This window comes from Harpia harpyja, chromosome 2, assembly GCF_026419915.1.
Source record: "Harpia harpyja isolate bHarHar1 chromosome 2, bHarHar1 primary haplotype, whole genome shotgun sequence".
Classification (NCBI taxonomy): domain Eukaryota; kingdom Metazoa; phylum Chordata; class Aves; order Accipitriformes; family Accipitridae; genus Harpia; species Harpia harpyja.
The window spans coordinates 30,524,761-30,546,450 of NC_068941.1; the positions used below are offsets into that span (position 1 = coordinate 30,524,761).

The following is a 21,690-nucleotide window of genomic DNA, read 5'->3' on the forward strand; positions in this document are numbered from 1 at the left end:
GTGGGAAGACTGGAGGGATACTTCCTAGTCATGTCCTATTTCAACAGAGAGACATACCATATGTATATGGTATTTTTTTTATGTCTGCATACTTTGTAGCGATCTTAACTGCTGTTTTAGAAACTGACTCAGTTGGGGACTTGTAGACGCCTTGATATTTGCATTGGTGCTATTCAATTTTTCTGTGCAGTAATACAATATTTTCAGTTGTTTCTTTACCTGAATCATCAAGATAAAGCATTTTCATGTGCCTATCAGGCTTACAGCCTCCTGGGGCCCACGGGCTCATGCTCCATAGGACGCACAGCTGTGGCTGATATGAGAAGGATTTGCACAGCTAGCGTAAGGCAACACTGCAACAATCACAAGTGGCCCCTCTAACTCCACCACATCGCGCTTCTACTCAAAGTGTTTCTCTACCTCACTGCATGCGATAGCTTTCGCTGCGGTACAACGGGAACAGCAGAGCCACAAAAAGCTGTGTGGATCTAAGGGGCCAGCCGGTTCTGCACTCCCTCACTTGGCTTTATCAGTGGAAATTCCTTCCTCGCCGATCGAATGACGGGGGGAAAATTATCTCTTTTTAAAACAGTTCACATTTCTTGGGATTCAGTTTCAAATTGGCATTCTTAAGCTTATCACAGACCATTTGTAAATGACTAGTTCCTGACCGAAAGATTTAGCATGTACCAGATTTGTTATCCGTTTAGGACAAACAGTCTGAAAGAGGCACATGCCATACAGTACATTCTCCATGAGCCATTTAAAGGTAGCAAGATCACTGCATAATCTAGAGAACATTATTTAAAATTGACAGAACCTTTACCCTACCATAAAAGCAGCCTTCTTCTAGGGCATTTGGATTTACTTCCATCTTCATCTACCCACCTAAGATCAGTGTAGAAATCCAGCCAACCTTTCTGTAACATCAAAAGTATCCAAGCACTAGTTAAACGTCTCTCTGATCCAGTGTGGTTCAGCACAAAAGCTGCACATGGTCTCATCTTCCTGAACAGAGCAAGAATCAACTGACAGGCGGCAATTGCTTGGCTCACTATTTAAATCCCCTTCTCTCCTCCATTCAGTCAGGGTCATGAGCCCAGTAGTTGTTCAGACTTGTCCTTGGCTTCTTGCTCTCTGCCTCAGTGGTATTTGTCTGTTGTCTCTCTCTGTTGGCCTTTTAAATTTTTTTCTACTACAGCGATACACAACCCTACTAATATGTGCCTTGTCTTGAATAGCGATATGTCTGTGTGATTTGGATGTAGGCTGCTTATGCTATAGCTTTCCAGCACCATAGAAAATCTTCATTACTTGTCGTGTTTTCCTTGATGAAAGCCTACTACTGTAGCTGACAATGTTGGCCACCCTGATCCCACTCAGTGGTAGTAGGGGCTACATAAAACAAAGGATAGAAATCTCTTAAAGTAGCTACTTAATCTTCTATCATCCCCATAGTAGTCATGCCTTTCTTTCTACAGCAAATTGTGGCAGAAGCATATGAATAGTTAGAGAATCTCTTCTTTCTGCCAAATTTCATTCAATCTTCTCCGAAAGGGAAAACAACTGAGCTATGTGCTTGAACATCTTCATACCTGTTTTGCGTTGTTGCACATCATGGCCAGCTGGAGTTAAAATCTTTCAGTTAAAATATACAGCACTGGCAGTGCACAGAAAATTTTTCTGAGCTGATCATACTGTTGTATAGTCACAGTGATACAACATACTGATAGTATTACAGTGTAGTGCTAAAGAACCAGTTTGTGACCTTGAAACCAAGACAGTCGTTGTTTGGCTTCTGCTCCTTCAATGCACTCATCGAAACTGTAAAATTGTGAAGGCAAGTTGGCATGTGTCCTACTAAGCAGGCAGCTGCCCAAGGACAACCTGCTGCCCGTGTGCTGAGCTGCTGGTAGTTTGGGTGTGGGCAGCTGTTTCACTTTCACTGTCCTCTGTGTGTGAATCTGAGCAAGAAAAAAAACTGGAAGAAATTGCCTCGCCTTTTGCCACCTCTTTACCTTAAAGAGCAGCTGGTATCTGTAGCAAGTTGTAACCACTGTTAGTCAAAATCCTGTCATGTTTTGTTTGCAGGAGGCAAATGACTGACATTTTCCTTTGACAGAACAACTGACTTGGTCACCAGATTTGTCTGGGCTTGTCGCAGCTATTCGGGTATCTAGGGAGAGGTCTAAAACCATACCAGCCCTGAATCTCCTGGGGGAGCAGGGTAAAGTGTTTCCATCCAGGACTGTATAAGCTGCTCTGGAGCTCTCTGTGCCGTACCAAGGCCTAGAGGCAGGCAGAGCCTGTACCCCAGGATTTCTGTACATTAGAGCCATCTCCTCAACATCTCTAGCTTTCCCTTTCAATAGCATTGCAGGATGAAGGGAGAAGTGTTTTTCCATGTTTCTGTCCTCCCATCCCATTGCCGAGTTTCTCGACAGCTGTGCCTAATCTCTCCCAGGGCTACCTACTGTGAGATGCTCTACGGTCCTGTTCCCAGGGCATCCAGACAGGGACTGGCTCTATCTGGTTCCCTTCTACTGTGCCTTTCCACTCAGGAGACGAGGGAGGAGGCAAGGAGGATGGGGCTGATGCCCATGTCTGTTGCCCGTACGGTGTCAAGACACAGCACATGGAAACCTGGGAGCTCCAAGTCACCCAACTCCCAGCTTGGGAGGGGCAGGCAGAGTGTCCCCAGTCCTTTCTCCAGCAGCATAGTGGCAGAGGGACTTGGGACCAAGAGTTGTTTCTGTGCTGCCTGTACTCCTGCAGTAGACTGAATTGCAGCAGTGGGACTCATCTGCCCCCTCTGCCTGAATTTGCCATTTTTTTTGTATCTTCTCAGAGGAGATAATAGATTTTTCCCCCTCAAAAGTCACTGAAGCTATATATATGGCATACCTGGGCTATGTAACAGGTGTCTTTCTACATGCCAGGCAGTTTTGCCACTTTATTAGAAAGAGACTGAGATTTCCAGGTAGGTTTTTTAAATTTTATTTTTCCCTAAGAAAAGAGACAGTAAGGACTGTATGTCTTGTTTGCAGTAACGGCTGCCACATGTTCTTCTTTTGAGAAAATTTAGAAATAAGACAAAAATAACCAAGACAACCCCTAACCCAAGCTACAGAATACCAACTAATAACATTGAAAAAGAAGCTGGTAATATTGATCCCTTGTGTACTGGTAGTTAAACTTCAAAAATCAATGGAGAGGGAAGCTTAACTGGCCTTTCTGTAGTATCAGAATGGAAAGGTAAATCCCAAATGTAGAATTTTTACAGCTGTAAATATAGGGGACAATTTTCAGACAATGTTAAAATTACTGCTTAATTCTCTTTCCTTCAGGAGAAAGCTCCTATGAGGTGCACTTGGAAAGAAATCCCTGACTGTACTAGATACGCTTCTGTGCGAACCAAGAAGTAGCTTTTCAGAAGAAGTGGTATGTGGAAGAAGTGAGAGCAGCTTCATCAGCAAGGACCCCAGTTCTGCCATCACTTATGCCTTGAGTAACTTTAAACATTTATCCTGTTTGTTCAGGCAAATTCATCCCTCAAAATATGAAGCCATTCCTGCACATAAGTGCTGGCAGGGTCTGGGATCAGCAACTACACAAACATTGCTCTGGCAGTGGTCTCCTGAATGTTTGTAGAAAAAATATTAGGCCTTGGTCCTCTAAGGTACCTAGGTAAGAAATCCACATTGCTAAATATCTCTGAGGTTCTGAGTGCCTAGAATGAGTGCCTGGTATTTTTAACAAAGTAAGACTTCAAGGGCCTTGGCAGTGCTTCTAGCCATGTTCGTATTTCCTCCTTGTTTACTTTTAGCCATTCAATGTTGTTCTTCACCTGCTCAATTGACTGACTCCTGGGCAATTCTGCTGCCCCAGCATTAGGATACTTCTCAAAGAAATTTTCCATCTGGAAAAGAGAGAGAAAAAGAATTGACATGAAGCAAATAATGCTGCTATTGGGCAAGTGGCTTTTTACAGGGACCTGCTCAAGGGCACTTTTGGCTGGGAGTGATATTTAAGCTCAGGCTGGTAGCACTGGGATAGTTCTACAGTCACTCATACTGCTTTACACATTTAGAGGATAAAAAGTCAAGTTTCCTGGCCAGTAGATTGTTAAATATATTGACTTAAAACCAAGAGAAGTGCTGTCACCATACCTGCCAAAGCTGGAGCTCAGTGTTGAATGTTTGGGTGATAGTTACTAATCGACCAAGGTTTCTGTCATTGATAGTGAATCTAGAAAAACAATTTAATAAATGATGTTTGATGCAATACTGTTAAAAAAAGAAAAGGCACAAGTAATTATCTGAAGCTTAAACTTCTAACTGTGCTACAATAAAACAGATGCACTTGGATTTCAGCATTTTTAGAAATACTTGAAAAATAATATTCCTATACAATATCTGTGCTGTTCTCAAATATGTCTACTAATGGAGTGATCTCTTCTGGGCGAGGTTTGGGGTTTTTTTAATTAGTGACTTATTGTCTCATGCTGGAAATTGGGTGTATTGCTGCTCAGCAATACAAATGCTGTCCAGTTCACAGCTCAAGGCTTGCAGGTATGCTTTGCTTCTGTGCCCTCGCCAAGCGCTTAGAAAGGAGAAGGAAGGAGAGAGAAGTCACTCAAATAGGGAGGAGCAAACCTAAAAGGTTTGCTATTACTTCCACTGCTTGTCTGTACATCTGCTGCTTGCTGTTACCACTAGAAGGAACGAAAAAAATTCTCTACGCTGTCTTCTTGTTATGAAATCAATAGAAAGAGTGGATACACAACTGACTAATTTCCATGCAATAACCAAATTTCTATAGCCTCAGTAGAACTTTCTATACTTTTTAATCACCGTTTATTGGTAGTGATCATTTAGGTAAAGAATGATTTTCAAGTCAGCAGCAAAGTACTTTTTCACAGTAGCTGGATATAATTGCGTTGAATACACTTTCAGTTTTCATTATGCAAAGTCCAGTGATTATAGCTGTATAGTGAAAATACAGAAAAGCATGGCATATAACAAGATATACAAATAGATGTAGACCTAAAGTTTCCAATGAGTTCATTAGTGTACCTGTCAACTAAGTACTGCCAGTTAAGTCGTATCCAGTCCCAGGCCATCGTTTTCCCATAGGTGTTATACGAGATGTATTTAAGGACTGTGAACACGTCTTGGCTTTTGATGAGGCTGGTGTTGTAAATATATTTCAGATACCTAAGGGAAATGCCATAAGAACCAGTGAGAGACTTTCATGAAAGACCATGAAAAGCAAATAATAAGTTAACACTTTCAGTGTAGACTTAACTGATGATGATGAGAAATAATGCAATGCTAATGTCTGTATTTCTCAAGTATTTACCACCACAGTCTACAGCCCATTTCCAAGCGGAATATTATTTTTGTCTACAGCATTTTAAAGGTGGAGCACACTGATCTAAAACATAAGTATCTCTTGATAACTGTGTCAAGAGATAATTGTATTGAAAGAAATCTATGCAGTTAGGCATCTCTTTAGAAAGTAAGTAGGGTTTATGTCTCTGAGTTACTTGAAAATGGCCAAACCCCATTATTATTCCTATATTTTAATCAAGTAGTGGAAAAAAGACTGGGTCAGTAGTCCAGCCTGTTTGGGTAGCCAAGTGCCAAAAAAGTAGTAGTCCAGGCTATAAAGATCTTATAGGCACCATGACTACACACGCAGGTGGCTTTCTCACACTGAAATCTGTGCTGTTTGTTCTGGAACTCTTACCTATACAAAATTAAAATTCATTTGGGCATAGCATGCCTGTAAGTGCTGCAGTTACAATTCCAGTTACAGCACAAATGGTTTTGACTGACAGAGTGGAGGATCCCTCAGCATGCATATTCACAGGGAGATGAGTAGTGTGGTCATGGCTTCACAGCAGCAGCTGCAGAAGAACACCCTTAAGCTGTTGTGTGCTGCGATTAAGGATTGTCTTCTTTCTTCCTATATGTAGGGGATGATTTTCTCAATCTGTTTGCTCTTTTCCTCTTCCTTGTCATTTTAATAGTAAATTAAGAGGCAAGTTCTCCCTGCTTTAGGGGGAATTTTTTATTTTCTGCAAATATAGGCTGATCTAGCTAATTAATTCATGTCTTAATCATGTCAGCAATTAGTCATTGAATGGCTTTAGATTATGGCTGTTGTGGTCACAAGAATTTAGGAATACAGCTGCCTCCTGCCACTAATTTAATTACTCTAACTCTTATGTTTACTCTTCCTGAATCTCCTATACTTCCTTGTTTCATCTTGTTTCAACTTGGAACTCTTCCAGGCAGAGACTGCTCCATCTTATGATATTTAGATAGGGCTCCAACAAAGTGGTGAACAGCCCTGGTGAAGATATTTGCCTGCATCTCCTCTACATGATATAATTGCATGCAAAGTTATCAGATAAGCTTAAAGGAGCTGGTGTGTCTATGCAGAGCGGCAGCCTGGAAAGATGCTTGCCCAGTCTGACAGCTGGACCAGCCTGGGGCAGTATCCAGACTCCCCATCACTGCCATGGTGGCATGAATACATCATTTCTGGTTCCTGCCCAAGTACCTCTGCACAGCACTTCAGGGAGCATTGCGTCTTCGCACGGATGCCTTCATAGGACTCTTAGTAATGATTGCTCAAGGTTGCCTAATTTTGGGTACTTGGAAGGCAGACATCTAGTCTAGGCAAACTCCCTCTGTAGCCAATGGAGGGTGACTGGCAACACCCAAAAGCAATTCTTCCCGTTGATTTTAAGTTCCTTTCCTGGTCTGGGATAAACAGTGCTCTGGAGGTCCTGCCTCCCTTCACTGATTATAGAGGAAACATAGATGACTAATTTTCTCCTGATGCTTAACTATTAGGCAGCTAAAATTACACAGGGTGAAGCACTGTTGGAAGAGCTGAAGGCTGTTGATTGTGTGCAGAAGCTACCATGTGTTCAATATCTTTCCACTAAAGGAGCAAGGCTTTTTTTCCACTATAGTACAATCTCAGAGGGGGGGTGTTAGATAACTGGTCTTGAAAAATGTGTTGCATTCCTCATGCTGTAATCTGACAAAAATGACAGCACAGGAGAAAGGAGAGGGGAATGAGCAAATGGTGACTGGTTGCTTCTGTAGCGAAAGAAAAATCTTTGTGTGTTTAAATCACCTGTCCAAAAGGGTGATGTTCTTCACTGATGCCAGGCCATACAGCAGCTTTTCTTTTTCTTGTGCTAATGAAGTTTCTTGGTATTTCTTGAACATGTAATTCCACGATGACTCATTGCCTGAGTTCTGCATCCCATAGCGATATACTAGGAGTCGGAGATTTGCAGGAATGCTAAAATAAAGAAACAGTACTTGAATGTTCTTTCCCCTTTCCTGCTTGAGATCTATGGCCGAGTCACATGCCGTGTTCTTCACCAGCCACAAAAGCCATGAGCACTCACATTTTTCCTTGTAGCCATTGCTCGAATAGTTGAGAAGCGTTGTTCAGAGATTCTATGTCATCCATACTGCAGGCAAAGTCTAGAACAGATGCACGAAGAAGCCTTTAAAAGAGAAAGAGAGATATAGAGAGGGATATTTTCCTACTGCTTAGTGTTCTTTGAATCTATCAGTAATATGAGAAGGAAAAAAAAACATTGTTCAACCTCTCCAGATGGCTTCCAAAATCATTCCAGTGCAGTTGATCCACAATGGGTTTTACCAGGTAGCGGAAATATTCCTGAGGTAGAAAAAGAGGGTTGGTTACTTTGGTAGATTTCTTTAAATAACAAAATATTTGTGTTCATAGTTTATTCTCCTTCATTTTTCCCAGAACTAACATCTCTTAAACAACAAGGAACACCAACATGCACATGCACAATCTTTCCAGATCACCACAGCATGCTAAGTCTGAATGCTTGCAATACTGATGCGCAGATAGGACAAAGGCAATCTGCTTCTCTCCAGCCTTGTCTGTGCTCCTGAATGAAGGTTGGGGTACAGCAAGGACACACTGCCACAACTGTTTTCCAGAGATAATGCTGAGTTCAGGACATACTTATTTCAGTGACCATTAAATCATGTTCAGCATGGTAGGTCAACTAACACACCTGCTCCCTGCCACATTGAGATATAGCCATCCTTCGTCCTGAGGACAGGTGTCAGAGATTTTGCTGCCCTATACATGCTTTACTGGATGCAGGACAGCCTTGACTAACAAATGTCTGTACTGTGACTTATGGTGATGGATTATAAGAATAATTAAGCATAATTTCTTTCTTCCAAGTGCATAGTCCTGAACTGAGAATCCAGGTAATTCAGAGATCAGTACTAAGCAGTTTTCGGCACTTTTTTTTTAAGAGTACTGTAACAAAAAGTAAATACTGATAGCTCAGCAACATTGAAAATCACTTGAACTTCAATATTATTGCTGTTACAGGTCCTGAGCTGCCAGATCCAGTGGTCCCGTGCAGGAATGGTTTTTTTGCTTCATCACCTGAAACCGAGGATAGAGATTTGTGTCATCTTCAAGCATGTTTGCGAGGTAAGTTACAGATGATATAACTCGATGCCAAGGTAAATAGTCTGTTTCATTTGTTAGGTATTTTGTGAGCTCCAGGGGAACAGCATAATTCACGAGTCCAGGTCTGTGGAAGGAGAAAACATAACTTCTGTTATTTTAATGAATTTGAAGAACTTACTTCTTTAAAGAGATTAGAACACTATTTACTTTAGAAGGTCTAAAATAATAAATTTTGAGAGGGTGAAAATAGTCTGGAATGTAACTTGGGATGTGTTTTCAAAGAGACCACTGAAGATCACTGTTGATCAATGCCTGACCACAGGAGCTCTCGCTGCTGTGAGGAGGCTACTCACATCGTGCAGCAGCCCAGCGTGCCCAGAAGTGGGTAGCCCTCAACTGACTGCATTAATTCCCGGAGACATCCTGAAAGGCTGGGGTGATTCAGACTTACAGGCTGTCACAGGAGGTCGCCTAAAGTTTATCTGTGTCAGCATGGCTGGGTACAAGAGCTAGAAGTTTCCAAGCAAGTTTCTAAACAAGATAGCTGAGATGGTAACTTCCTAACACCATGCTATGCATCGTGGGTCTCTGATTTTCTGGGCACCTAACTTCTTCTGGAGTGCTTCTATTAATGTTACTTAGCCCTTTCTAAGACCTGTGCAATTAAAGCCCTCTTTTTTTCTGCCACTGAGCTGAAGGGGAGCATCTCTCTTGACTACATTGGTACTGCAAGTTGCCAATGCATACTTGAATTTGACCCTTTTGGAGGACAATATAAGCCAATAAACAATTAAGACTTGTAACAAATTCAGAAATTTTCTTTCAACCATCTGAGTTGAGTTAATTCTAATTAACACGCAATGGAAAGTGAAAAACTTGTGTTGAAACCTCTGCAGGGAATTAGCTTACCTTGCTAAAGAAAAGGCATCATCCAAAATCCCTGCACGGTCAGCAGCTGAAAAATCCTGTGCGAAAAGAAGAAAAGAGTGATCAAGAATATATAGATTATTTGCAGAAAAAACAGCCTCTACAAACCTCTATAAGAGACCCATCAGACAGGTTAATGTTATGACACTCACTTTGTGGTTGCTGACCAGAAGAATGCTTAACTTGGCCCAGCTTTGACTATCATAATTCACCCGATAGAATCCAATGTGGTCTGGATTAATGTTCGCAAAAGTATTAGGGGGTGATGCTATTATAATTCCTGCAAAACAAACAAACAGTGATCAGTTTGTGCATTTTATATGACACAGAACTCACTGGAGATTCCTTGACTCCAAAAGTAATATATGGTTTTAATGAATTTCAAAATAAGATCCAAACCTTAATTTTATTTATTTTTTAAAGCGCCATGAGTAAAGACGAGATATTATAGACTTTAATGAGTGCCAGCACTTGTCTTACAATAGTGAATTGTGGTAATTACTTAGGCCAGCTAGTTTGTTAAATTTAAAATGGAGATCATTGTGATTAGGGTTAGGATGGTGAAAATTAGTGTCATTGTAAAAAGTAAAAAATTGCAAAGAAACGGTACTTGCAAATATCTCTTAAAAGGTTTTTCACCCTCATGATTACTATTAGTTTAAAAGTTCTCATATTTTTTCCTCCATTCGTTTCATTTTTCAGTTTATTTCAACTAACTTTTTAAGGGTTTTCTTCCCTGTACTCCTCCCTGATTCAATTTTTGTAGCTATAAATAAAGGAATCACAAAATCAGCTGAGACTTTACTCAAGCATTCATGTTTAAGGAATTTCCCATTTAAAATGAATCCTTGAAAAATGTTGCTTTCTCAGAAGCTTGGCCTGGTCCAGTTGGTGCTGCTAGTTATGAAAGTTATTCTATTGCCCATTGAAAGCAGTGGTCTTCAATCTGCAGTTTGAGGGTGGCTGGAGTTAAAAGCAATTTTCTCTTTGCATTATCCATACAAAGTATTTCAAAAGGCATTTTTTCCCTACAGTTGCTGTTTACCCTACTAGCCAAGATTTTTATGGATGTAGAAGTAAGCACCTAATCACGCCTTTGGAGACTTTGTCAAGTTAATAGCCCCTTGCAGCCCACCATAATGTTATATGGAAGTTAGAGAAGGAAAATTTCTTTGTCTTAATCTTTGACTTGTAGCATGACATAAGACTTTTTTGTTTGCTTTTGCATGGATACTAGAAGCAACCAGGTAAAAAAAAAAAGCAGAACAAAAGACAAATTACTTTTAAAATAGGTAACATTCAAACAAGTACAAGAAGAGAAGAGCTGATTGTGACAGTTCTGAAATTCCAACATGATGAAATTTTAAAACTCCAGAAGTCAGTACTTTTTTTCTCTTTTCCCCCATTTTTTCCCCATTTTTGGCCACTAGAGTTATAGAATGAGAAATCCAGATTTGACCGCATAATAGAACAACCATAAAAAATACCCGTGTAGGTTTTTCCTCATTCCTGAAATCAGCATCAGAAAACGCGTGTAATCATTCATAGCTCTTTTTCTTTGATTGAACTTAGATTGCCAGTTTACCATGCCACAGATGCGTTCATCAGCCTCTCACTTCACCTCTTTTCTTAGACTCGACAAAGGGCATACCTAAGTCCCATTGGTTTTAGTGCATCATAATTAAGAGTATGCTTAGATGCTTCCCTGAATAGGACTGGATTTAAACACATGCTTAAGCACTTTACTGAATTGAGCCTAAACTGACATAATTTGTGTATAGGGGAAATAATCATCTTATTGCAGAAATGACTACTAACTTCACCACAACCAAGCTGTGTGCTGGTTCCTGGATCTGAAAACTGAAAAGCATGAAAGTTAATTCTGTATTTTATTTCTTGTTAAGGACATTGAAAAGCTTTATCTGTTCATTACTCTTAAAAATGAAGGGGAAGTTTACCTGCAGGATCTGATGTGTTATAGAAAGTATAATTTGTTGAACTCCCAAGTCTCCATTTCACTGGTATATTCCATTTGTAACTGAAATTATTTAAAGGGAAAGAGAATCAAATGACATTTGAAACCAAATGTTAAAAATAAAACTCCAATGTATCTTTTTTATTTGTTTTAATGCTTACATATTGTTTTATGAAGCCAATTGTGTGCTTATGTACATATACGTTTACCAAATATCCCTTGTGACAAAACACAGTGTTTTACCAATAGCTGTTTTTTATGTAGTAAAGATGTTTCTGTGCTATGATACTCTATTCAGGCAACAAAATGTAAGATATTGATGTGGTGTGATTGGGGCAGTTATATTCCCTGAAAAACAAAATAAAAAGCGTGAAATATCTGCGCATGTTCATGCTCTAGAGATGGGGAATAGCAGTAGCTTGTCTTAATACTTTGTATTTATCAATAGTTCTCAAAATGCATCTGGTGGACTGAGCAAGGGAGCGAAGTAAGATTTTGTCCAGCTTCCGATGTTGACGTGTTAGTCAAGTTAATAGTTAATATGATACTCTGCTAATGATGTGCCCAAAGTTAAGTCTGAAAGCTGCACAATTTATCTGTTTTTGTTTTGGGTTTTTTTTTTTTTTTTTTTTTAAATCAGTGATTTTCTGAATGCAATCTTCACCTCTTGGTGACTCTGTATGCTGGAAAGGGTAAAAATCACCCATAATCATACAGAGATCACATAAATGAATTTCCATTGTGCTATCCTGTGTAGCTTATTACCACAGCTCTGGAACATGCAGCCCTGCTAAGCAGTATCTTCATGTCATGTCAGATAATAACCTAGCAGGGTACAAAACAATTAATTTAGTAAAAAATGATTATATGTGGATGGTTGGTATCAGTGGTAATACTGATGTGTCTAGGTCTTTGTGCAGACACCACTTAATCTTTGCAACGCTGACTTGAAATAAGTGGTTAAGTATTATGAAATCTTTTTTACAGATGTGAAAACTGAAAGAGCTTAAGCAACCATTGCGATACAGTCAGTAGAACCTTTTGCCTTTTCCAGCCTATTTTCCTTCTCCAAGACAACCTTAATTCCTCAATTATAAAGCACTGGGAGCCAAATGTGACCTTTCCTCTTGCTTTTCAATTCCTTGAATACCTTCATTGGGTAGGTGCAGGCTCCTCAGTCTGGGGCATGCCCAGGATGAAGCTGAGACATTTGGGCTGGGAGGGAGCCATGGCACAGCCTGATCAAGACTGTGACCAGGCAGTCAGGGAAATAGGATGGCAGAGCATGCCATGAGCATACCTGCACAGCCACCTGCATAGGGCTGCTAAAATTATTAAGCCCTTTTGAGCAGTCAACTGCTGTTCCATGTTAGCATATTACAGTCCATCCCAGTGAGATTTTTCTTCTGTCTTAAATGCCCTGGTGACAAGCGCCACAGGAAAACCTGAGCCATCTTTACAACCCTGGATTAAGTGGATGGTCATTAACTTCCAGAAAATACCAAAATGAAGGCTATGGTATCTCCTGCTTCTTCCAGGAAGAAAGACCAGTTACTGTTTTGTATCATCTAAACAAAAATATCTTAACAGATTTATATACTTCTAGATTTTACTAGTTCTTTTATGGAGCTTACTGCCATGGGAATTTAGAGAGGTTATTGTTTGGCTAGAAGCCCCAGTATTGTGGTTCCCCAAGAGAAAGCCCATAAAAGATGATTTAAAAAAAAAAAAACCCTCTGGTTTTTTAAATGCATTTAATGAGGGGGATTTTATTTAGTTTTCTTTATATGTTCCTGAGCTTACATACATAAGTACTTTTCCTGAGCATAAGGTACAAGAGCTGTGTCCTGTTAACTGTGCATATTGAGGATGTGTTCCTGACATGCTATGCTGTAGCTACATATTTGCCCAGCAGCACTATTTTAAGAGCACAGGTTTTTGAACTTCCATTTCTTTTGAGTGTCAGCATGCAGGAGAGGACTCTTTCAAGCCAAACAAGCTTGAAACAAGCAGGCAGCTGAGGAGACTATCCCTGCAGGGTTCAGAGAATAAAGCATACACAAGGCCTGGAGTTTTCACTGCTTAAATCAAAATCCCACACCTGGACATGAAATAGGCCAGTCCCATCTGGGGTAGGATCTCTTCAGGAGCTTCCTCAACCCCATCTGTGAGGGTGGAAGGAGGGGGTATTGATTTTCAGTGGACTGACTTCTAGGTAAGAGAGTAAGTCTGTCCCAGGATAGATAATGTCAGCATTATATTACTGCATTTTATTTTTGAAGTAATTTATAAAACTACATATTCAGAAACAAATTCCCCTCTCACTTTGGGAATAGCAGGGGCAGTGCACAGCTCAGCTTCTTGACAGGTTAGAGTAGGAGCAGTGCTGGGATTTCTGCTCAAGAAATGACAAATGGCAATGTACTGTAAGTCTTGAAGTCAAGCAAAAGTAGGATTCCTGATTCTGCTACCTCATAGCATAGTGCAGTAAGTCAAAATTTTTAACACAAAGAAGTATTTTTGCCTGAATAGTCTGTAATACCAGCCTTCAGATGGCACAGTGCTGCTGTTTGCAGCTAGCGTTACTTCAAAAGCCTGCAAACTTTTCTGCTTATGTTGGGAGAAATACAATGTTTCAAAGACACAGGTAATTATCCAAACTCTTTTGATACCCGTCCTAAGCTGCCAATACCATGGGTCTTCTCATTGGTCAAGTTTTTTCTTTTTAATCAGAATGAAATAAAGTGGCCACAACTGTTTCTTCATTTTCTCCTTGTTCTTGCTTTTTGTATTAAAATAACTAGAAGAAGCTAATAGAAAATTGCATTTGGGTAGATTTAGTTCTGGTTCGTACAGGCAAGTTTTACTGGTTTAATTGATTGGGCTAGTTCAAGGAACGAAAGCTTCCTAATATGGGTTGATTTGAATCTCTTTCACTGAAATGGTAGCAAAGTTGTATTGCCTCAAAATTGGGGCTGGCTAAGAATATACACAATGCCAGCTCCGAACAGTTATTCAGCTGGTTAATGCCATGGTGCAGCTGAGACATTTTTCTGTGCAGGTTCACCAACCCACTTGTAGGGTTCATCTCCTCCCAGGTCAGTCATCTGTTAATTAACAAATATGCTCCTATAGATTATACACCCCCCACCCCCCAGCCCCCCCCGTCTTGAATAGGGTAGATGAATGCAGCTGTCTGTCTGGCCACGTAAGAGCCCAAAATGTCTAACTTTGACTAGATAACTACCTTTTAGATAGGTAAAATTAAGCAATACCATCCTGAGTTAAATAGGGAAAAAATAGCTCTTGATGAGGATTAATAACATTTATACATGACTAGTTATTTCATAGTAATTCATGTTTTTAAGACATGTAGAGAAGACCCTGTATTGTATGTGAAGACCCTGTGTTGTATTATAGATCCTATACCATATGGGAAAAGGAATAAAATATTGTGGTATAAAATACCTAGATAATGGTATCTGATTTCTGGACAGAGACAATTTTGTGTCAGTTTTCCTTAGTCTGGCAGACTATAATTTGCAGTGGTTCAACAGGTGACTTGCAATCATTTGAGCTGTCTGTGTGTGGACATAAGATTTTCTGAGACACCCTGTCAAATTCTACTCTGCGGTGTTGGAGAAAGAAACTCTGAGACAAAGGGCTGATGCTGTCCTAAATTTGAAATACTTGTATCCAACTTCCTACTGGCTTCTTTTTAAAAACAAATCCTGAGATTAAGTTTAGCAAGAATGGGTATAACACTGCCTACTGTATGTCAGTTGAAGAGAGTACCTGTACAGTATTTCTATCTGTTTTGGATAGACATTCACAGCAGGAACTTACCCAAGATCAGAAGGAGGATGAGAAGCATTTGCATTGGGATCCAAGAGAAAACGTTTCTGTGTGAATACTGAATTATTTCCCATCTCCAAAACAGGGTAGCCCATCTGCCTGGTCCATGTGTCCATGACTTCCTTCACAGGTTTATTACTTGCCTATGGATGATGGGAGAAGGTTGCAGTGAAAAAGCAAATTCAGTCCAAAGAGTTAAAAAAAAAAGTATCTCTGATATTGAGAGAAAGAAGAGCAGAAAGTGGCAGAGGAAAGAGCAGGTTCAGTACAAAAACTACTCCATTAAATCCTTTTATAGTGCCTGTCATTGAAAGAAAGAATGAGCTGGAAACTTGAGCACGGACAGAGGAAATGAGAAGTATATGGGCAGGAGACTGACCAGTAGCATGGACAAGAAATACTGAGGAACCTTTGAGGTCCCTTGCATCCTCTAAGATCTCTCCATTTTTTCTGAGGAAATAACTGAACAGGACAGAAGGGACATAAAGAGACTTTTCAAAGCCAGAAGTCTCTTTGCAGTATGCCCTGTTTTGAGAGTGAAGGAGGAGGCAGTATTAACCACCAGCAGCTGCACTAATGTAAAATTTGATCCATTCTGTGGACTGTGAGCTTCTGTCCTAGAGACTGGAGCTGGAGAAAGCTGCCACTGCCTCCCCAGGATGCCACCTGTGAGGGAAGGGAGCTGGGGTCATTGTTTCCTTCTTCAGACGAAGTAGATGATGTGAAGATGCAGGGCACCAGAGAGACAAAGCAGGAAGAAGTCCTGCTGAGCAGGAAGAAGTCTGGGGCCAAGGAGAAGATAGGAACTTTGAAGGAGACACAAAAGTGCAACTTGGGCTGTGTGGGTGTCCACAGTGGTGGAAGGAAAGGAAATATCATCGGGAAGAACCTGGTAGTATGCAGGTGGGCTTTTGGGGGTAATGAGATAGGTGGAGAGAAACAACCCAGTCTCAAGCAAAAGGAAGGATCAGAAAACGGTGGCACAGACGATGACCCAGCTGGGACTCAGAAGATAGAGACGGAGATAAACACCAAAATTACTTGGGAATGGATACTGTTGAGAACTTTCAAACAGCTAAATCTGGTTAGAGATACGGGAGAGTATGGGGTGTATGGGTGTGGTGGATGAGGGGTGTTTTCACCCATGAAATGAGTTTGAGTTGCAGGGGGAATGTTTCAGTAGCAGGCTGTTTGTTAGCAAGGCCTCCTTTCTTGTTTCTTATTCCACTCCCACAGTCTTATGCCAAAAAATGAGGAAATAATATATATTTGCTAGAAATAAGATGTGTTGGAATATACTGGGAGGCTGCTTAGCTTGTGACCTCTGATTGACAGAAGAGCTACAGAATATAAAAAGTTTGGGAAACTGAAATCAGTGGGTGAGATATGGAAAATTTATTAGCGAGGGTTTGGGTTGCTGCAAAACATACCGCTTCCAGAGCTTCCCAAAATTGTTGTGTCTTGGCATTCTGGAAATGGTGTTTCTTCAAATATGCCTAGAGAGAGGTAGAAGACTGTGAAAATACTACCAGGTCTTTCTTCTTTGCCTATGAAAACAATACACATATTCAGTTGTACAGAGATACAGAGAGTACAGAGAGTACAGATCAGTTGTACAAAGTATCTATGCGTGGATGGTAGTATTGTGAGTAGGAGGTTAAATGGATCAATATTCAGCTGATGAAGTTCCTTTGCTTTCCAATGCATCCTGTAACACTAAAAGTCAGCATTTTCCACTGTGACTTGTTAGTACGAAATAAATTTGTACTTGAAGAGTTCTTTGTATTTTGTTTGAATGGACACCAGCATACCCTGTTGCAAATTTATGTTTAATGTAAGAGCTTGCTTAGAAGGAGGAAGCTGTTTCAGGAGATTTCACTAGCTGTGGACTCGGAGTGGAAGTAGGGAAGTCTAGTCGCCTCTAAGTTGTAATCAAAATGACTATTACAAGGAATAATGGTATTCAGCTAAGTGTTTGCACCCCCTAAACACTATTCCTATCCTTTATCTTACCTGGCTGCTTAGCGAGTGCTTTCCTACCCTGCTATCCGGCTCCTGGTGATGTTTAGTCAGTAGATGGTGCTGTTTGTTTCACTGTTAGCCACCGCTACCTACTTTAATGTTCTTGAAGGCTTTGAGTAGAGGGGAAGCATTAGACTCTTGTGGACAAGGTGGCTGTATTTTCCCATCTTGTGGAACTGTCCTGATTGAATATATGAAAGGAAAAATAAAGGAAAACACAACTGTCTTGTAGCAGCCCATAAATGTGCTCTCCAGGAGGGAGGGAGGTGAGAACAAATGTGGTAAACCTGGGCTGTAACTCTTCAGAGATGACAGATGTTGGTTCAGAGGAAAGGGCAGATAACCTTCCTCTTTCTGGGAGGGGTCCTTTCTCCCATTTTTTCTTCCATAATTTTGTAGCATCACATTTTTTTCTCTATGAGAAAGGACTATGAAGTGTGCAATATCTCTCTTTTCTGCTCCCTATTACCTCAGCTCTCTAGGGCTGGGTGCCCCTGCATCAGGGTACGGATGAGCTTATGCCTGTAAGAGTGTCCCTGCATAGCAGGCTTGGGTGGGTTGGAGGATCGTGGCTGTATGAAGCTGCAGACATACTTTACAGCTGAATGAGGGGAACCTAGCTGACAACAGGATAACAGTGGGGTAGAGGAGGTTTCTCGGCTAAAAGCTGTCATGAATTTAGGTCCTCACTGGCAGGCTATCAAATCTTAGTGCAGTTCACATTCCTGCTTCTGTGGGAGCGTGGAACTTCTTCCCCTTGATGTTGTCCACTCAGTACTGAAATGCAGTAAATACTTTTGGTACTAGTACCAGGATCTCTGATATTCACTTTTTGAACAATGGCTTTGCTACTGTAACACAAGGATGGGCTGCATTTCTCGCCTGTTTGGTGCCACGCTTACCTGACAGCCTTTCTGGAAGAGGTCTGGTGTAATCCAGTCTCGAAGCATTCTGAGGATCGATGCACCCTGAGGACAAAGGGAAAGGGAGAAAGTCATTCTACACTGCTCTAACACTGGATTTCCATTCATCTAAAAAGCAACATGAGAATGAATATTTTATTAGGCAAAAATAGAAACCATCTATCTGACTAAGGAAGTGGGTTTTTTAATTCCTTCATGTCACAGCATGCCTGCCTGCCAGAGCTTAATTCTAGATGTGAGAGTTGGTCTTTAGCTGTGACCAGGTGCCCGTTTCCAAGTTCAGCTGTGCCAGTGGAACGGCACCTGAGCCCTGCTGCTGGGGTTTACTGTCCTGCTGCTCTACCAATTTGTGTGAGCGGGGGTCCCTGTTTCACTTTGAACAGCACAGGGGTGAGGGCAGCTGGGGAACTAGCCCTGTCCAGCAGCACAGCCTGATAGAGGAAGTGACTTTGGCTGAACACCCAACAGGTAGGGAACTCTAAAAATGCTGCAAGTCTGGGGCTTTATGTGTCGGGGATGCCATCTCAAGGTTCAGAATGAGCTTTGCTGAGGACTGGTGTGAGAGCTTTGGCCTCTGAAGCAGGGTAGAATTGGGATCAGAGAAGTTACTTACTTGGGTGTCACAGAAAAAAACAATTAGGATCTTGAAAGAAGAAAAAAACAAAGGGAAGACAGGAGAGAGAAGTAGAAGAGTCGTGTGGAACAAAGAACAGAGTGGGCACAAAATGATGAAAAACAAAAGCAGTGCAAACCCAGTTTTAGGATTAGCATGTTTTCATTTTCTGAACTAAATCAAAGGGCAGCTGAGAGCCTAATGCTATGAATGGTTTAAAAATCCAGTTGTTCCATGAAAACAAGAATGTTATCTGAATTCTCAGTAAATCCTGTCTCCCCTATTTACATGTCTGAGAATAACAACTTGACTGCACGAGTCACAGCAGAGGGACTGTTTGAACAGATATGCCTCAAACTGCTTTCCAGACTATTGTTGCAGAGTCGAGATAGTCAGCAGATGACTCTCTTCTGATAATTTAATGTGTTTACCGTGAAATATGTTCAAAAGCAATTCAGCAAAATTTAGAACAGATATCCATTAGTGGCAATCATAAGGCTGCTTATGATTAATGGTAATCATAAGGCCACGTGTATGTACCAGGGTACCTCAGCTCCTCAACTTTGTCTATCAGCCACTTCTTATCTGATGTCACCTCTCATAGACCATCCCCTCCCACTTATATTAAAAGCCAGAGTAGAAATATGCACTTGTGCATGCATTTGGGAACAGCAGAGATTTCTTTTGCTTTAAATTGCAATGTACAGTTAGCCCCTTGCATCTTCTATTACTGCTTTTCAGTCTCTTCCCCCTACTCTTGTCATTCCTCTATAGTCTGTGATGGAGTGTGTTTGAGAAAAACTCATCCTAACAACTGGTTATAACTGGTTATAGGAACTCCAGTGTTTTAATAACTTTCCTTTCTTTCAACTGTTGGGGAGGTTCAGGAAAGTGACCTTGATTTGAATAGCTGACCTTGTCTGATGGGGATGTGAGGGCGAGCCTTTTAACAACACCCACATAACTTCTCCTAGAGAGGTGTAGTAATTGCCAAGTATATGACAAGATTGTATGTGGCAGAAATATGGAATGTTTAATCCCAAACTTCTTTAGCTGGGAGGTTCCAAAAATGTGGGGGTCCAAGACCAAACTTCTAGCAGAAATTATTTAAGTATCTGTTTTCTGAAAAGGTAATCAATGTTTGAACTCCAAAGACAAAAAAATGTCATTGTTACTTTAATAGAATCTTTCAAACTGAGAGGATTAAACTGGAAAAGAGGTGAGATGCAATTACTTTTTAAGAGCAGATTAAAAGAATTATATACATTAATTGTGCAGTCACCAGCTCTACTCTAATACAGCTTTCCTAGGCACATAATGCCATGCCGATCATACAGCAGTTAGAGTTTCCCTTACAGAATACACTGCAATGACTCCACAGACCCTTAGGCTTTAGACCTAACCATTAGAGTTTTAGGATTGCAGAAACCCTGTAATTGCTCTGGTAAAACTAACAGAGAACATTCCAAATTATGCTTTATTTGTTTAGTGATGAATATTATCATGAGGAGATTGTTTTTATAAGAAAAATGCAAAAGAGAAGCCAAAATAAAGCCAAAAAGAAACAAGTTAATTTTGTCACGCATTTATATATAAATATCAACAGTAATTTGAGCTAAATCTACGTGAAGACTTTCTCATTCAATCCAAATTATATCCCAATCCAAATTATATCCCAGGCAGACTGTTCCCAAACAATGCATGAGTCCTCAAGTGTTTTCACTTAAAAAAAAATAAGTCCATGTAGCAATTATGTAGGCACAAAGAGATGACTAAAAGCTAGGATTTTTTTTCTCCATTGTTTTTTCAGACCATGCAAAAGTATGTCTCTTGCTTAGCTCACCACTACAATGCATTTTGGTGCAGAGTATTTCATTTAGCTCTGTATGTTTCTTGACTTTTGTTAGTTTGATTTAAGAACGGTGTTACACAATCCAGGTTTTCACATGGTTTATGATTTGACTGTGAGGCATTTATGATGCAATAAATACTTGTTGTATTGTTGGATAGAGGATTTAACAATTGAAAACAGAAAACTGATGGAAATGGATGGATCAAGTCTAGCTAATAAAAGTAATATCTACAGCTACAGACTCTTGCACAGCTAAAGCTGAAGTCAATGCAATACATACTTTATGTTTAGCTGATAATGGGAGCTTGGAGGGAAAGCAACAAGCAGGATTTAATAATAGTGGATTTTGTGTGCTCAGTGGAAACTTGTTCTGGCATCAGATAGGAAACACTGACAGAGTCATACAAGAAGCTGTCAACACAAGGTCATGGGAGATGGCTGGTTGGGGAGAGAGTGAGCAGAGTCCCAGCTCCTTCCTCACCTTGGTGGCATATGTGGTGGTGAGAGGGAAGAGGGACAGGGGTGTTTCCTCCTGTGCTGCTTCAGATTTGTCTGTTAATGCACTGAAAAAAATAACTAAAAGCAACAGTGTTGTCAGGGCAGCGCTTGAGTCAAGGGACTCCCTGGTTAGATACCAGGGAGTCTGGGGGAGACCTGCTTTGTTCCATGTCTAAGGGTTCTCTAAGGACAAAATGGCTTTGGCTGTATCTGATATGGAGGGAGACAAGCCAGCTTCAGCTTCCTAGCCTGGATCCTGCTGACCACATCGAAGTGGTGACCCTCAGCATGGCTGCTGGCCTCTCCAGTGCTCTGGACCTCAAAGCACTTTTCCACAAGTGCTGAGCTCCTGGCTGCTGCCCCACACAGCTACCAGAGGCTGTGGGCTCAGGGAGGCCTCTGTGCACCCTGGTCGCAACAGCGGTTGGACGGCACCAGCATCCTGGTGTCTTGCTGCTCAGAAAGACCCAGGGTATTCTTCCAGTCAGTTCCAGCTGGCTTCTGAGAGCGCGTTTATAGGCACAGGTCC

General features: G+C 40.9%; 1 protein-coding gene across 1 annotated transcript in view; it reads right to left on the minus strand.

Moving 5' to 3' along the window:
* Positions 1–2,981: 2,981 nt before the first annotated feature.
* The window catches only part of ENPEP (glutamyl aminopeptidase), a 37,252-nt gene continuing 18,543 nt past the window's right edge, over positions 2,982–21,690 (minus strand). Inside the window, exons 8-20 of the mRNA XM_052774553.1 lie at positions 18,178–18,243; positions 16,684–16,749; positions 15,245–15,396; positions 11,382–11,461; positions 9,576–9,703; positions 9,406–9,461; positions 8,470–8,620; positions 7,640–7,713; positions 7,436–7,537; positions 7,156–7,326; positions 5,076–5,216; positions 4,170–4,248; positions 2,982–3,919 (exon numbers count right to left, since the gene is read on the minus strand). Of these exons, the coding sequence (XP_052630513.1) occupies positions 3,731–3,919; positions 4,170–4,248; positions 5,076–5,216; positions 7,156–7,326; positions 7,436–7,537; positions 7,640–7,713; positions 8,470–8,620; positions 9,406–9,461; positions 9,576–9,703; positions 11,382–11,461; positions 15,245–15,396; positions 16,684–16,749; positions 18,178–18,243 (1,455 nt within the window). The 3' untranslated portion in view covers positions 2,982–3,730. The remainder of the gene's footprint in view (positions 3,920–4,169; positions 4,249–5,075; positions 5,217–7,155; positions 7,327–7,435; positions 7,538–7,639; positions 7,714–8,469; positions 8,621–9,405; positions 9,462–9,575; positions 9,704–11,381; positions 11,462–15,244; positions 15,397–16,683; positions 16,750–18,177; positions 18,244–21,690) is intronic.